Source organism: Drosophila mauritiana, chromosome 2R, assembly GCF_004382145.1.
Source record: "Drosophila mauritiana strain mau12 chromosome 2R, ASM438214v1, whole genome shotgun sequence".
NCBI classification, from domain to species: domain Eukaryota; kingdom Metazoa; phylum Arthropoda; class Insecta; order Diptera; family Drosophilidae; genus Drosophila; species Drosophila mauritiana.
The window spans coordinates 15824654-15840533 of NC_046668.1; the positions used below are offsets into that span (position 1 = coordinate 15824654).

The following is a 15880-nucleotide window of genomic DNA, read 5'->3' on the forward strand; positions in this document are numbered from 1 at the left end:
CTCAGCGACGATCGGCGGGAACCGTGCCATTCTATCATTTTTTGGCATGTACATAGATATTTAAATTTAAGTAATAATACGCAAAGTTCATACAGGCTGGCGAACGGACATAATTTTAGTTTGTAGTAACGTTATCCACGTTTGCTTCACGCCCACTAACCGATCAAATCAGTCGCGCCTACAATTTTCAAAAATGTATTAATTTGTTGCATTTTATTATTTTTTTCTTGCCAAAGGGAAATTTTTAAAAGAAAAAACTAGCTGAGAAATGAGTATCTTACAGTCGAGGAACTCGACTAGATCGTTTTTAGTAATTTTCTCTATCGTTCAGTTGAATGACATTGTAATATATGATTTTTTGCATACGGTTAATGTAAACGAATATTCCATTTTATTTAATTTATATTCAAATAACTTATTGTTTTTTAACAACGATGTGCATGAAAAATTATTTAAAACTGTGTTAAAAATATGTATGTTCCTCTCATTTATTCAACTTAATTATAGGCAGGAATTTTAGTTTCTCTAGATTCACAATCTTTAATTTTATTATTAGCATCCTAAATTAGTAATATTTTAAAGTCACTAGAAACACTTTTCTGTGGTAGGAATTAATCGTAATTTATAAAAAAAAAATGCAGGAATTTACATTTTTAGTTAGTCATTGTCATAACAAGTCATTATATAATTATTTTTAGTTCTTTAAATGAATATTTAGAAATTGAGGCAGTAGAAGTAGTACAAATTTTAAAAATTAATACTATGAGAGAGTGTAAGTGCTGCTCCGAAAAGGATTTCCCTGAGATTTCATCCTCCATGTCGAGTATTCGTGTCTATAACATCTGTGCATATCCGGGTAGAAGTTGCTTTGATCTCGCTTTGATGGCACGTCTAGGATGGATTAGAATAGATTATTATTGCGCAAAGTTATAACTTAATGGCCAATTACATTCAACATTTAATTAATGCTTAGACATGCTTAGACACTGTGCATAAATCAAGAAACTTAAGAAGTGATAAGTAGCAAATATTCGTAGCCCATGTGAGCATACGACATGTGAGCAATAATGAGCAAGCAAAGCAGCCTTTCGTCACGAACATTAGGCTGCCTGTTAGTGGTACAAAAAAGAAGGTTCCCAACACCAAATGAACTAATAAAATGTATTTTCACATTACCCATATATTAAAAAACACTGGGGTCAATTTTTGTATTCTGAAGTGAGATATGTTCATCGCTGGCGCCGACTTCATTCCGCCCACCCTTAATCCTGCTCAGCCAAAAACGATGATAGAACCTGGTTAATTGGACCTCCTCTGAAAGAACCGATTACTTACCGTTCCTTCAGGAGCTTCAGTGTGCTGGGCCTCAGAACAAAGAGCACAAATATGATGGTGCCCTGGGACCAATTGAAGTAGTCAGCCACCATAAAAGCCTTGGCCCAAGCCTCATTTTTGCTCAACAAAAACGAGACTATTTCCAAGCTCCACGACAAGCCCATGATGATGAAGAGTCGCAGGAATAGAGTGTAACTTTAAAAGACATTGAAAATAATTAAAATTTTTAACTTTTTGGATTTGAAACTGTATGAATTATTGTAAAATTATTACGTCTGCTTGTCCGAGTTGAGCCTATTGGTTGTTTTTTGCTGTTGAGTAAAGTTTTGGGCTTCCTTCTTCACTTTCATTATACGAAAAGCCGTCAGGACAAACATTGTTATGTTGAAAGCGATTAGCAACAGCATCGGGCCATAGAAGTAGATCATGACAGCCATATCCCCAGCTGTTGGTTAACAAAATGATTTATACCGTAGTTCTAATTATAGGAATAGTAACTTACTGTAGATCCAACAATTTTCGGCGACGCCCACGCGGGGTCTCAAATTGTCATTCTCAACCACCTGGTCAGCTATATATGTGATTGCAGTCAGGAGCAGCGCCATGCCCCAGGCGTATAAGTTGTAAGAAAGGAACCGATCCTGTGGCAAGAAACGGTTCAGCCAGCCGGAGTTGCCACTAAACGAATTCCAGAGAGTAAGACTGATGACAGAAAGCCAAAAGAACGCGGCGATGACGGAGAAGTAGCCCATGAACCCTGATCATGATATCGGAATGTCAAATTAGTCATCCTTTATCTTGTAATCGCCTTAAGCAAACCTGCTGTAACGCAGAAGTCGGAGGAGTATTTCCACATGTTGAGGAGCAGGAAGAGATAGCCCAGGAACAAGGAGGCCAAGTAGCAAATGAAACACTTTCCGTGCAGGTTACGAAGCTTCTTGACATAGAGGTACACGCTGATCGTTAGGATTATGCATATCAAGGATATCACAATCGCTGTGAAAAAGGACATTAACGAAAAACCTTAAAATCAAGAAGGGAATTCAACTTACCAACGGTCTTCCACGTTATGGAGTGCTCAGACGAAAGTGGACAGAAGTGGGGTGCAATTCGGATACTATCACCTGTGAATGAAAGATGCTGGACGCAGTACTCCCGCTTGCTCAGTTCCGCATTGTCCCAGTGACGCAGAAGAGATCCATTCTACGGAGATTCAAAGACGGTTACACTCTTCAGAAGTGACAGGAACACAGGATAGTAACCTCAAACAGCGTGAATTCGTTGCCCGGCAGTTCATGATTCATAAAGTACATTTTGGGACATCCGGGCTTGGCCAGGTCCGACTGCACGATCAGGTCCTCCTTGAAGTGTCTCCTGACCACCGACCCGTCGCTGAGCGTCACGTTCACGAAGGGATCGTGCTTGTTCAGCTCGTCCTCTGTCATGTCGCCGTAGCATTCGCTCATATTCATCTTTTGGTACTGGGGGCAGCATAACCGGATGCAGGGCCTAAGGTGGCAGGCACATCCTCGTACGTGGCTCGCCACCTTCTCCTTCGAGTCGTCGGCCAGGAGCTTGTAGTCATACTTAGCAGTCAAATGGGCGGGGATCAGCAAGCCTTCGTAGAGGTACGATCCGTTCGAGAACCTTTGCGCTTTTGAAATGTCTACGGTGTCAAAGAAGTCGCAACCGGGAATTTCGGCATTTGAGTTTTGCAATAAAAGCAAAAGAACTGCGGTGATCGATCCAATAACTATTCGCATTTTCTGCCAAACAAAAAATCATATGATGAATTTTTCTTTATATTGGAATAGACATGCATAAATATGTACATATGTTTCTCATTAATGCTAATGGTGTGGCTTTTTTAATTGGGAACGTACAGGAAGACGTTAAAATGTACATGCATACATATATTGTAGCTTAAATATGAAATTCCACAGAAGCGAAGAGACCACCCATTTATTATTATTTATGTGTATGTATGTACATATAATAAACATCCGTTATTTTCCGCATTTTATGCGAATTAATTCTGCAAAATTTGTTTGCTTTTAAGTGTGTTTCTGTTTTTGTTGTTTTTTAAGCATTTCACTTCTTGGAACCATAAAAATTCATTTCCAAGAAATCTGCTCTCTAAATTTTGGCAAACTAAGCATACTAATGGATTCAGTCTCTGTGCGCACAAGAGGGCGTTCATCAGACGCTGATTAACTAAGATAACATTATATAATACAATTCATTTTCTTCCGCTACCATACTTACCTACTTTTTATACTCGTTACTTGTAAATTAAAAAGGTTTACTAGATTCGCTTAAAAGTATGTAACATGTAAAAATACAAGTTTACGCCACTTTAAAGTAATACATATACATTGATCAGGATCCCTAGCGGAGTAGACCTTATGAAGGTCCAGATCTCGAGTCGTTATGTCCGTCCGTTTCTACGAAAACTCGTATCTGTTTTTATATATCTGCATATAACTTTAGATAAGATCACTATATCATAGAAATAATAAAAAGATAAATTAAAAATAAATTCACGCTCGTTGTTTCTGGCAATATACACTTTTGGTTTTAGTTCTTTCAATATCTTTATCGCTCAAAACTGCCCACCCTTTTGCAACGTTTTTTGATATCTTTACATATTTATATTTCTATTGTCAATTTCTATCGATTTACCAAAAATCCTTTTGCCATCGATTTACCAAAAATCCTTTTGCCATGCCTAGCATTCCACGACTATAGCATTTTCTCTTGTTTTTTAAATTCATTTGCAAGGGTATTTCGGCATCGACTTGCGGAAACTGATTTATATCTTCGTTCTATTATGCGTGTACACATGTACGCAAGTTTGTATGTGCATGTATATTCATTCTCTTTTTTTTCGCTCTGCCGAAATCTATCCGTAAGTTTGTATAACATATAAACATACATTTCTGCCAAAAATGTTTAATTAATGCCCGATACAGCCATGTGCAAATGTATCTATTCATGATGTGACTGGAAATTTAACAATCAAACAACACCAACATATTATATTATACATACATACTCATGTGCGAATTCTTAAATGTGTTAGAAGAGAGCAACATTTCACGCTCTCTTAAATGCACAGAAATTGTTATTTAAATATTTTTGACTGGAAACTTATTTTATTGTTTAAAATATTGAAGAAGAGTAACCTTTTACACAAGCAACTGATTTGCTGCGACAAATTTAAGTACCAATAAACCTTAAAGTTTTAATTAAAATACACAAGTATGTGTATTCACAGCAGCAGCTTTTTTTCGCCGACTGATCCGTTCCACGTCGAAAAAGAGACTAGTCTTCTGTGTTCACAAATTTAGATTGCGTCCGTATGTTCATACAGTTCTTCAAATGATAGAGTTGCCATTTAATTGCCAATATACTATCGATCTAATGGTTTGATCACGCTAGTTCTTTTTTAAATAAAAGGAATATTATTATTTTTAAAAGATGTTTCTGAACTTATTGATAGTTCTATAACTTTTAGTTCTACTGTTCCATTATTGGTTTTTCTTAACTATTTCTTTCGAAAAGAACGTAACACATAGGATGTTTCCGACCTTATAAAGTACACATTGTATGTATGTAGGTACATTCTTGATCAGGATCACCAACCGAGACGATCTGCCCATGTACGAGATTAAGCATGCAAGTTCTAGGAACGCACAATATTGAAAGTTGCAACCGACAACGCCCACAAACAAAAAGAAAAACATATTCTTTGATTTTTTATTATTTTATTTTACTAAGCGTCGTACCAGCTGGGTAGCGGTAACTGATAGAGAAGCTCCACTATAGTGCTCTCTCTTTTCTTCAATTGTCAACAAATGTACGCTGCGGGAGTCGCTGCTTTCCGAGCTCTGAACAGACTACTAGTTACCCAGCATCTGAGACCATTCAGGAGTTTTGAGCTGATAAGAAGCTTTCTGAAATGCTATGGATTTAGTCATTCATTGCCTTTGGAGAAATGCGGTCGTTGGTATCGGTTGTTTTGTTGTCTTTCTTAACTTTGTGTCTTACACAAATGGATCCCTCCCAGTTTATAGAGACTCCTTGTGGAATATCAACCAGTCCCAAAATTAACGGTGGTCACAATGCAGCCGAGGAAAAATCGGTATGGATGGCAGCGATATTCAATTCATCGCATTTTCAATGCAGTGGCACAATTATACATACACGTTAGTGTCTTTATTTAACATATGTATATGAACATCATCCTGTAACCGTACCATTTACAAGTATAAGGACAATACGTGTTCGTATGTCCGTACGTCTGAATATCGAGCATTCATAAGTGTTTATGAGTTTCAAAAGTATTTTGTCCACCTAACCAATACGTTACTCATGTTGTGTTGAAATTTGAAGTTATTAATTAATTAATTTCCCTGACTAAATGTTGCATATCTGCATCTCTGTTTGCTAGCTATGAATGGGTATCTAGTAGTCGCGATTACTGATTAGTGTTCTCGCCTTCTCTATATAATAATGACCACGCGAATAAGGTTTCCTTTAAATCAGATTTATGAGGTGCAGTTAGGAATCTTAAGCTTTGGGGGTGCAGAATGCAAAGGAGCAGGATTGTATACCGACGTGACCAGCTATGTGGATTGGATCTTATTAACAATACATAGCCAAAAATATTGCATCATTTTTCGAAGCAATCGTGCGCGTTCTGTACTACGAGTAGTGTTATCTTGGAGTCTGGCACCAGGAGCACCTCGTTGGTTCTTGTGCGTATTCTCAGCATTAGTAGTTCGTCCGTGGGATCTATTTTACTCATACCGCGTTCCAGTCTTCCTCGAATAGCCTGAAAAGGTCCGGAAAATTGGACAGCATCGTCTCGGTGAATCGTACTCATCACCGGATGTCCCGACTCGTTGAGGATCACTACATCTCGAACATGTTTTTTCGATTTGACCAAGTCGAATGCTTTTTCCACATATCGCAGGGTTCGAGGTGGCTATTTAACGATGAAACCAATGAAGAAATATTCATGTTCAATATAGAAATATTTTACCTTTTGTGGTGTATCCAGAAACATATTTCTCGTCTTCTTTAATACAATACTTGAACTTCGTAATAACGGTTGCGTGCATTTTGACCTAATTTCATTGTTTTCTTGGTTTCCAAGGTACGTGTTGCTATATGGGTCAATATGTCAGATTAAACAATTCTGTTTTGTTCTTATTTATGTATAGCTAGTAAATATTAAACTTATTAAATTATTCAATCACAAATATTTTGATAATTACCGTTGCACCGATTCATATTTTTCTAACTGAAAACTTCATATCGATATTTTCTGTTAACTTTTGTGGAAATCTGTTAAATTAACATGAACAATGTGCCATCACTGGCAGTGCATTTCTAATATTGAACAAACAAAGTTTACTGCAGGTAGCGGTGGTGTCTGCCGTGTTTCTAACAAAATTATAAGAAAAAATGGTAAGTAAGAATTGTGTATACATTAAGAAACTAACGTTACCTTCATGGCATACAGTCGCAGGAGGTTGAGGAAACACTCAAGAGAATCCAAAGCCACAAAGGTGTTGTGGGCACCATTGTGGTCAACAATGAAGGTGGGTGGTTCAACTGCACCCCAGTGTGTGCTTAGATACGCAACTAATTCTCAACGCCTCCCAATTAGGTATTCCGGTCAAATCCACGCTGGACAACACCACCACCGTTCAGTACGCTGGCCTAATGAGTCAGCTGGCGGACAAGGCACGAAGTGTGGTGAGGGATTTGGATCCTTCCAACGACATGACATTCCTGCGGGTGCGATCCAAGAAGCACGAGATCATGGTGGCGCCCGACAAGGACTTCATCCTGATTGTCATCCAAAACCCAACCGACTAAATGGCCTGGTGCGTTGCGACTATGGCTGAATTATCTGCACATTTATATCTGTATTCTGATTATCAGCGTATGAATGGAAGTTAAATTATAATGTAATGAAATTGTACTCCATACAATAAATTTATTTATGCATAAAATGACATCACGTCAAAATTTTGGGCTCTGTAAACTTCAGGTGTTTTCAGCTGTTATTCCGACTATAACTATTGATAGGGGTATTCATTCTTTATTTTGAAAAATTGAAATATGCGATCTGTTTCTTGAAACATGTAACTCCAAATTATAAGTTTATTTTAACGCTAATTCTAACACGAAATATTAATATTTTTTATTCAAGTAATTTGATAAGTTCACCGACGCATCTATCGAAATGAGCGATATGAACAGCTTCTCTTGTTACCTTTAAAATTGTTTACGTTGCTATCAGGTGAACATGCTAAAATGTATGTTAAGTTGGCTCACATTAGTAATATTCTCAATATTGAGAGCTAGCTACCAATTAACGACTACTATGGCTTTTACATACTTGGAAAGATTACAATAATTACAACAGTTTGGTAATTATATCCTGTACAAACCATATGCAGTGACAGAAGCTATCGAATATGTATGAAATAAATTCGACGGCTAAGTCGCCGACTATCGATGTTTGGCCTGCGCCTTTGCTCGCCACGGTCACACTGCTGCAAAGTCGAGCAAGACGGATTCGTGTGTTGGTGAAACCCCGTGAGTTTTGCGTACTTGCATTTAAAGAAAACCCCTCAACGCCCGTGGAATAGTCAATAAATTGATTGGAGAGCCCAATCAGCCACCGTTTCGACCCAGTGTACGCGTGTGCAGCGAGTTAAGAGATCCACCGATCGATCAAATCGTATTGAAAAAAGGTAATTCGAAAGATGGGCGTGCAGCGAAAAGCGAACGAGTAAAGAAAATGGCGTAATCACGCACTTCGAAACCCAAAAGGCAGCCAGCAAACGCAACGCAAACGGAATCCAAATCCACGAAACCTCAATCGGCCAGTCAGCATTACTTTAGCTGAAAAAACGAGCTATATGAACGCGAAAAAAGTGAATAAAAATGTAAAAAAATGTGCTGCAGCCATATTTGTTCCGTGAAAATGAAAACGATACACACACACACACGGGCAAAGTCGAGTGTATATAGTCGTCGGTGCATATATATCTGTCTATACATATGTGCTAAGAATTAACTAAATAAAATGAAGCACTTCGTATCGGATCGTCATCGCACCGTTTCGTTGTTCGCAATTTCATTTCATTTCCAACGCGATTCTCGTTCAACGTACGTTGGTACATAGCCTGTCCGTACATACATACGTACTTATGTATGTACACATGTACTTTCAATATCGACGATGGCATCACAAAAACACGACGCGCACACAGACACGCACGCACGTACCGTACAAACAAACAGACGTGCGGACACAGAGCAGGGTCTGTATGTACGTACGTGTGTTTATATATGGGACTGGTTGTTGTTGTACATAACGGAGAGTTGAACACATAAGGGCTGGCTGGCTCAATATAGAAAGCATGTGGCTGCGCTGCCAGCGTCGCTGCCTGCAGCGCGTAAGGGATTTTATTACGTCGGACGTTTTGGTCGTCGGTCGCTGGGTTCGTTTTATATTTTTGGATATTTTACACATGTTCATACGCCCGTCTATTCCCCTGCATCATCTGCATCCTCTCCCACATGCATCTCTTGTTCGCTCTCTTTTCGCGTGCGTTTATGTGTGTGTGTGTGTGCGTGCGTGACTCCTTGAATGCAACGTAACGGGTAACGGGCGACTGCAGTCATCAAACGGGTGTAAGGGAGACGGTCATAGCCCCCCGCAACGCAGGGCTCCGCACTTTCGTTCATAAACACAGTGATCACCCACGAAAGTGACCTCGTCGACCAGGACTCAAATGTGCCAATGAAAACAAGTGAAAATCATTACAAATTACGGAAAATATACCGAGTGAATCACCTTAACAGCGAAACTTCGTCCCAAACATGAACCAGTGCACTGAACAAAAATATCGCTTATTACTATTAGTTTTATGATTAAGAGCCATATTCGCTTGAGTACTATTCATTCTCATTGCATACTACGCTCTTTATAAAAAAAATGTCGAAGCAAAGCTATTGAGAATCTTATATTGGTAGAAGTTGTTGAACTTTGCTTTGCTTTTTTCCATTAATACTGCAATTGTGCATAAAATTCCGAACAAAGTACATAACTATATAAAGGGCTAGGCTTTTCAATGTGTTCCGCTTTGGAAGCCCTGTAATTCCCAACAGGTTCAATCCAAGTTAGGAACAGAATTTTTTTTGTTTCGAAGATTTTCAACTGTTGATTTTGTATTTTACCACGTTTCGTGTTATCAACTCCCAATTGATATAATCATAAATATCGATGTGATTTTTTCTGCGTGTGTATAAACAGTTGCCTGAACATGACTCAATTCCTTAAAATTTGATTAGTCAGCCGACTTAAAAGATCCCGGACCGAGTTCAGAGACTTATCAAGGGCATATGATTAGATTGTACACAAAATAAAAACAGATACTTTTAGGCCTGTCAGCATTCCAAGGGCTTTGAAACACTGGCGGCGACCAGCATCGTTTCGAGCTTGAATCTATAGTTTCCCCTCCAAGTACAACCAGTTTTTTTCGTTTTGTTTTCCATTTTTTTTTTTTTTTTTTTTTGTTTCTTTGGATTTTTTGGCCGAACGCAAGGCCAAAGTTCACACAACACTAAACAAAGGTTCTCGAACCATTCGTTGTTGTGTGTACAATGTGCCGTATCTTATCATGTGCGTTGGGAATTCGCAGAGCAGCAGCACCAACACAGAACTATCAATCAGTGCCCGGCGCTTATTATCTATCTCTCCAGCTTTTGAACTCACAACTTCCCTCTAATTGCGCAAAAGAATGCCGAGTGCGCAATCAGCTTGGAAAATGAGTGGAAAATGCTGTGCGAACGATCAAAGCCCGCAGCTGTTATACGCAAATCGTAGAAAGTCTTATCCACATAATGATAATTAGAAAAAACTTGGCAAAACAGTTGATCAAACAATCTGATTGGTTTTGTCTTAAATTTCAATTGGCCGCTACGTTTGACGCACACATACGGTTTTATCAATACGTTGTAATATACTTTGTAAAGATTAAAATAATGTTGATAGGTGGAAAAATCGTCGAGCTTATTTATTGACGGTCTCGATTGTAATTCTCGTCTATGAACTGAACACTTTGGCACGTTTTCACTTCTTCCTATGCAGATAAACTTACTCCACTGCAGGCCGGTTCTTGAAATCAGCTGCCCATTTTCCCCATCAGCTGTTTCTTACTGAAGAATTCGCGTTTTGGGTGTGACAATGCACTACGGTAGGATCGACTCTAAAGGCTAGGTTAAGCAACCATTTCATGGGCGGATTCCTGCCATATTGGCTGCTTATTGGTGAGCCATCCCCCTGCATCTTGGCAAAAGCTGTTCGTTCTGACAGCAGCGCCTCGAAGGTCTCCTCCCGTTGAACTTTCGACCCGCTGACCAGGCCCCGGAGAAACTTTGGCCCCAGCTAGTCAGCAGTCAGCAGTTTCGAGGCACACAGCTGCAGCAGTTTCGATCGGAAAGCGACCGAGTTTGCTGCAGCAGCTACACAAAAGTACACAGTAGTCCTTCGGTTGACACAGCCACCCCGCACACACACACACACAGTCACAACAGATATAGATATATGTATGTGTATGCAGGCAGCAGCTTTCTTCCCTTAGGCGAATCGAAAACTCGATTTTCATCCCCGTGGCGAGCAGAATTTAGTTTTAATTTCATTACAGACTACAGGCGAAGGGAAACAGTGGAAAACATGCGTATTAAAGTCGCTGTTTGCTCGGAGTAGGGAAAAATCTATTCCCTGGGAGTGAAATTTATATGCGCGATTAGATATAGGTGTGTTACATGGTGGGATTTCTGGACAGTGCCGGGAGTGTGCGGGGATTATGAATGGGGCATGTGCTGCGTGCGCGTGTCGGCATAGGAATCGTCATAGCCAGAGTCAGATGATAACACGGCAAATACATACACGTACCCCAAGTTCTACCGTAAAGCTAATAATCTATTGTGGGATGAAGTCGCAGCCTTATCGCTCTGCTGGTTCGAACAAAACCAAAACAAAAATAGCGTCAAACCGATTTCTTAATACCCTGACACAGTAGTCTGTTCCAAATATGTTTAAATAACTCAAAAAAACAGTTTTTAAACATTTAGATCAGGACCTTGAACGTTTCGTGAGTATTGAACGAGAGAAAGGATTTCAAATTTGCTTTCTGTGAACTAGTGTACTCTTTGCGAGGGTACACAGCAAAATAACACACCAATACCAGGGGGAAACCTATTTTTGGATTGCCAATCGCTAAACAATTCTCTGCAGGATTTGCAACACCTGCTCTCTGTTTTCGGCATCTTTATCTCGCTTCTCCTTTTCAGCCGCTGCACTTTTGACCCTTAGACCACTTGTTTTCGCTCGAAAAGGAGCACACAAAAGAATGTAGTATAGAGGTACCGGAAAAGACCTGCTGGCAAAGACCGAAAATTGCAAATTCTGAAGCTGAAGCAGAAGCAGAAGCAGATTTCCAAAAAATGCCAAAAACAAAACTGCACATGTGTGTGTGCTCCCATTTCGGTTATTTTTTCTTTCTTTAGTTTGGTACTAAAGGCGGTTAGGGGTAAAAGAAAAAGGGACCTGAAATCCGAGCTCAACGAACATCTGTTCCAAAATATACTGTGTGTGCTGGTTGTTGATTTCACCAGGCGAAGAAAATATTGAAAACATGAGCGAGTGCATTGTACATATCGCTTGAAAGATATATACAACTGGTACAAACACAGCCACATATGTACATACTTACATGCATACAATGCGAAGTGTGAAACAAGACTCTTTTTCACATACCTGCTTTTTATTTTATTCCAGGTAAATCGACGTCGACGACTGCGGAATACCTAAGAGCCAAAGCAGCGAAAGAATAAAGAAACAAGGAAACATTTGCACGCCAGCGGAGCAACTGCACCAGAGCACCACCAGCGACAAGAAAAACCACTTCAACAAAAGAGGATAACATACTGGAAGTGCTCCACTCGCATCGCTCGCACACACAAACACACACTCCTGCCCAGCAACATACACACACACACATTCATACTGTACGTGCCCGACGGTGGGAAAGTAAACCGACATCTTTTTACGACCGCCGAGAGTTTTGCAATCAGAAGAAGTCGGAGAGCCGAGCCGAGTCGATCGGTCAGCCCTTTGATAAGCCAGAGAGAGAGAGAGAAGGGAGCAGCTCAGCACAGAGAAACGGAGAATAAGAGAGGAACAGGTTGCCAAGTCGAACGCGCAACGAATTTGGAAATCGAGACAGCCGAAAGTGCGTGAGCGTGATCGTTTGTACGTAGCCCCCGAAAAAGTTGAAAAAAAAAAAAACAGAAAAATTCAGATACCCGCAGACCCGGACTTGCATTTAGGCCAGACCAGCTTGAAGGGTTTCCAACCCAAGCCCATGAGCAGCTGAGCCAGCGGCAGCAGCTAAAACGGAAACCAGACTTATACCTTGAACACACCCGATCCACGCCAGATCCAAATGAAAACGTTAGTGCTCAGTCCGGAGGACCTGCAGAACTTCAACAAGTTCATCTATGACCCAAAGTCGGCTGCCCAGCTGGCCGCCAGTGCTGGTGCAATAGGAGCAGCGGCGGCGGCAGCAGCAGCGGTCCATGGTCCACCAGCTGGCACCACAGTACAGCTGCTCCAGAGCGGCGGAGTCGGTGGCTCGATGAATCCGGGCGTGGTGCCCGTATCCGTGCCCGTACCCACCAGCACAGCCAACAGTGCCAATAACCTGATGGCGCTGCACTACTACCTGAAGCATCCCGGTATCCAGCAGATGCCCATCCCACAGCAGCAACATCAGCAGCAGCATCAGCAACAGCAGCAACACCACCAGCAGCATCAGCAACAGTTGCTGGCCCAGTCACAGACGCAGCTGAAACAGCTGCAGCTCAAGCAGCCCACGATCCACCAGCACCAGCAGCACATCAGCTATCATCATCATCCATACTACCAGCAGCAGCCACAGCAGGCACCGCCACCGCAACCACAGCCTCTGAAAAGCCAGCCGCAGTCGCACCTGCCCGTTCACGCCCTCAATCAGAACTCTAACTTCTCGGCGGCCAGTTCCAGTACGGGCGGCACTGCCTCCAGCCATGCGCCCACCCAGCAATCGAATGGTTCCAGCGTATCACCCACCATTGTGTCGAGGGTGGCGGCCGTTGGGACACCCAGCAGCAGCAATATTGCAGCCGCGGCCAATGCTCTACTACGGGCATCGGCCGCCTCCACAGCTCCGAGCTCCTCCGCCTCGTCGTCCTCTTCGTCCTCATCCGCGTCGTCGAGCTCCTCGTCCAGCAGCTCCTCCTCCAGCGCCAGCAGTTCAGCGAACTGCGCCAAAAAGCTGAAGACGGAACCAATACTGTCGCAGTACAATCAAACGGAGCGCCTTAATTTTGCCAACACGTACATCGTGTGGAGCGAAGAGCACTGGCGACGGGTGGTGTTCCACGACGAGCGTAGGTTCAATCTGGACGGACCAGATGGCTTCTCATACTATTTCCACGATTTGCGCAACTACGAGCGAACGCTGTCGCAGCGGCCGCGAGGAAACTCTGTGTACATTTACCTGATGGTCTGCGTGGGAGGAGCCGTGCTTCTGGAGGTGTCATCCGCCAAACAGCGACCAGAATCCTGCATCGAGGCCATCATGCGCGAGCGGCCCAATATCGTAACCAAATTGGGCGGCAATTCGGAGTTTGTGCTGCAGGATCACAATTGGATGTCGCACGCCCTGCCCACCGCCCAGGATCTTCTCAATGCCGAAGGCCTCAAGACCCAGAAATGGCCCACCATTGCCCATGATTTGAACATTATGGAGAACGTGTGGGGCTGGCTCATTCGCGAGGTATTCGAAGGCGGACGAAAGTTCTCGCGCAAGGACGACTTGATATTCCGCATCAAGGAGGCGTGGTCCCGCCTGCCACTCGACCTGATCACCAACCTGTACAGCACGCTACCGGAACGAATCACGGAGCTCTACTACACACAGGGCGTCTACACGAATTGTTGACACCGGCGTCCAGAGCAACCAGGATGTGGACAGGGCTCAGGGCACTTGACCGCTATGGCGGTCGTGCAGGTGGACAATGATCGTGTTCCAGAACCTGATCCGAGGAGTGGGCGCTCCTCGGCGTCTGTCAGAGGCCGGAGAGCGAAGGAAGGAAATCTTTATATACAATTTAACTTAACTTTTTGTGTATAGCTTTAAGATGTGTGCAAAGGAGCTGACGGGACTGCTTGGAGACCGACGGACTGAAAGCGAGAAAGACAGACGATTGGCCGGACGGACAGACGGACGCACCGACTTTATACGTTATAAGTTATACAGTTTTTTAGTTATCTAAACAATTATGAAGAGCAGAAAGCAGCAGATTGTGGGCAGAACACTCGTTAAGTGTTGCCATATCGCTTTGTAATTAGTGTTTTTAATCCCGCCCCTATTCATCCAAATTGCCCCTAAAAAACAACCCCTCTCCCACGAAATCCTCGTTATTCGTAAGCCTTAGTTTAAGTTGTCGTTTTCCTTTTTACCCCCACGTCCCCCACTATTAAGAATATAACAAATATATTAGTTACAAACAAGTTTATTTGAACTTAACACCCCTTTTGTTGATTGTTTTTAGTTGTGCCAGCGGGTAGAGGAACAAAATTGAAATGCCAAGCGAGCAGAGGAAGCAAACAAAATAAATTGTAACTAAAGTATTATTTTAAGGCATAGTTTTTGTTGTAGCCAATTACGGAGAACTCACCACACACGTAAATCTTCACAGAGACACACACGCATGAACACTCAGAACAAGAATCCTATCATGTAAAATTGTTCACGAAGAACAGAACTTACAATTAAACTAATTATCAATGTAATTAATACATATTAAACGAGAGAGAACTAATAACAAATCGAAGAGCAAATGCAACTTAGTGTTAATGTAAGATCGAAACAACTAACCAGAGCAAAAGAACTAGAGTTCGATGAAAGCATGCTGAAACTCAACACTCCTTCAAAAGCCCCCAACCCTCCAGTCCCCCCAATTTGGGTCTCCTCCCCAAGGCAACGGAGCTCAGAGCCGCCCACGAACAAGTCTCCTAGCGACGCAAACTTCCTTGACTACCACCACCCATGGCAGCTTCCTGGGAGCTCCATTGGGGGATCGCGACTCTGAACCAGACAAATTCTTAGTACGCCATACTATGGTTTATATTATGTACGTACGCGCACCCAATACTTAGCAATACAATTGAACTGAAGCAACTGCAAGCCACTAATCTGTAGAATACTTGGAGCCACTATGAAAGTATACTTCAACTAAATGCCACTTAACTGAACTGCATTATGCAGAACAACCTCTCTCAATGCAAATTTGGCAGTTATGTGAATGTGATTTCCCCCTTGTTTTCGCTTCTGCATAATGGCTCGATCCGAGAAATCGGCAACTTTATACATGCATATACATATACGAGCAAGAACAAGAAAAATCA

General features: G+C 41.9%; 4 protein-coding genes across 6 annotated transcripts; 2 read left to right on the forward strand and 2 right to left on the reverse strand.

The window, feature by feature from the left end:
* Window positions 1-349: 349 nt before the first annotated feature.
* LOC117136778 (probable G-protein coupled receptor Mth-like 3) lies at window positions 350-4653 on the reverse strand. 2 transcript variants are annotated; one of them, XM_033297827.1, is made up of 10 exons: window positions 4570-4653; window positions 4521-4535; window positions 2598-3101; window positions 2388-2538; window positions 2155-2331; window positions 1838-2092; window positions 1609-1780; window positions 1336-1530; window positions 1177-1268; window positions 350-891 (listed from the first exon to the last, which is right to left on the reverse strand). In XM_033297827.1, exons 3-9 carry the CDS (start codon window positions 3096-3098, stop codon window positions 1184-1186), a joined length of 1536 nt encoding a protein of 511 aa, XP_033153718.1. In that variant the 5' UTR covers window positions 3099-3101; window positions 4521-4535; window positions 4570-4653; the 3' UTR covers window positions 350-891; window positions 1177-1183. The 2 variants fall into 2 exon arrangements, with proteins under 2 accessions (XP_033153718.1, XP_033153717.1); XM_033297826.1 differs by having other exon boundaries at window positions 4521-4651.
* Window positions 4654-5537: 884 nt separating this feature from the next.
* Window positions 5538-6709, reverse strand: LOC117138241 (dynein light chain roadblock-type 2). Of its 2 annotated transcripts, none has more exons than XM_033300190.1 (3): window positions 6618-6709; window positions 6383-6563; window positions 5538-6325 (listed from the first exon to the last, which is right to left on the reverse strand). In XM_033300190.1, exons 2-3 carry the CDS (start codon window positions 6404-6406, stop codon window positions 6011-6013), a joined length of 339 nt encoding a protein of 112 aa, XP_033156081.1. In that variant the 5' UTR covers window positions 6407-6563; window positions 6618-6709; the 3' UTR covers window positions 5538-6010. The 2 variants fall into 2 exon arrangements, with proteins under 2 accessions (XP_033156081.1, XP_033156082.1); XM_033300191.1 differs by having other exon boundaries at window positions 6383-6506; window positions 6618-6708.
* Window positions 6710-6718: 9 nt separating this feature from the next.
* Window positions 6719-7330, forward strand: LOC117138242 (dynein light chain roadblock-type 2). The gene is made up of 3 exons (XM_033300192.1): window positions 6719-6810; window positions 6866-6944; window positions 7013-7330. The coding sequence occupies exons 1-3, from the start codon at window positions 6808-6810 to the stop codon at window positions 7222-7224; spliced, it is 294 nt and encodes a 97-aa protein (XP_033156083.1). The 5' UTR covers window positions 6719-6807; the 3' UTR covers window positions 7225-7330.
* A 558-nt stretch (window positions 7331-7888) lies between these two features.
* Window positions 7889-15280, forward strand: LOC117138240. The gene is made up of 2 exons (XM_033300189.1): window positions 7889-8108; window positions 12206-15280. Exon 2 carries the CDS (start codon window positions 12873-12875, stop codon window positions 14409-14411), a length of 1539 nt encoding a protein of 512 aa, XP_033156080.1. The 5' UTR covers window positions 7889-8108; window positions 12206-12872; the 3' UTR covers window positions 14412-15280.
* The last annotated feature ends 600 nt before the right edge of the window (window positions 15281-15880 follow it).

What these genes read in the sequence shown, in the direction of transcription:
- LOC117138241 (XM_033300190.1), bottom strand. Translation starts at nt 6,406, where the DNA reads ATGTTTCTGGATACACCACAAAAG. An exon ending in TTCTGGATACACCACAAAAG is followed by an intron (nt 6,326 to 6,382) that starts GTAAAATATTTC and finishes ATCGTTAAATAG; the next exon opens with CCACCTCGAACCCTGCGATA.
- LOC117138242 (XM_033300192.1), top strand. An exon ending in CATTGTGGTCAACAATGAAG is followed by an intron (nt 6,945 to 7,012) that starts GTGGGTGGTTCA and finishes CCTCCCAATTAG; the next exon opens with GTATTCCGGTCAAATCCACG.
- LOC117136778 (XM_033297827.1), bottom strand. Translation starts at nt 3,098, where the DNA reads ATGCGAATAGTTATTGGATCGATCACCGCAGTTCTTTTGCTTTTATTG. An exon ending in CTCAACTCGGACAAGCAGAC is followed by an intron (nt 1,531 to 1,608) that starts GTAATAATTTTA and finishes TGTCTTTTAAAG; the next exon opens with TTACACTCTATTCCTGCGAC. An exon ending in CTGAAGCTCCTGAAGGAACG is followed by an intron (nt 1,269 to 1,335) that starts GTAAGTAATCGG and finishes TTGGCTGAGCAG; the next exon opens with GATTAAGGGTGGGCGGAATG.
- LOC117138240 (XM_033300189.1), top strand. Translation starts at nt 12,873, where the DNA reads ATGAAAACGTTAGTGCTCAGTCCGGAGGACCTGCAGAACTTCAACAAG.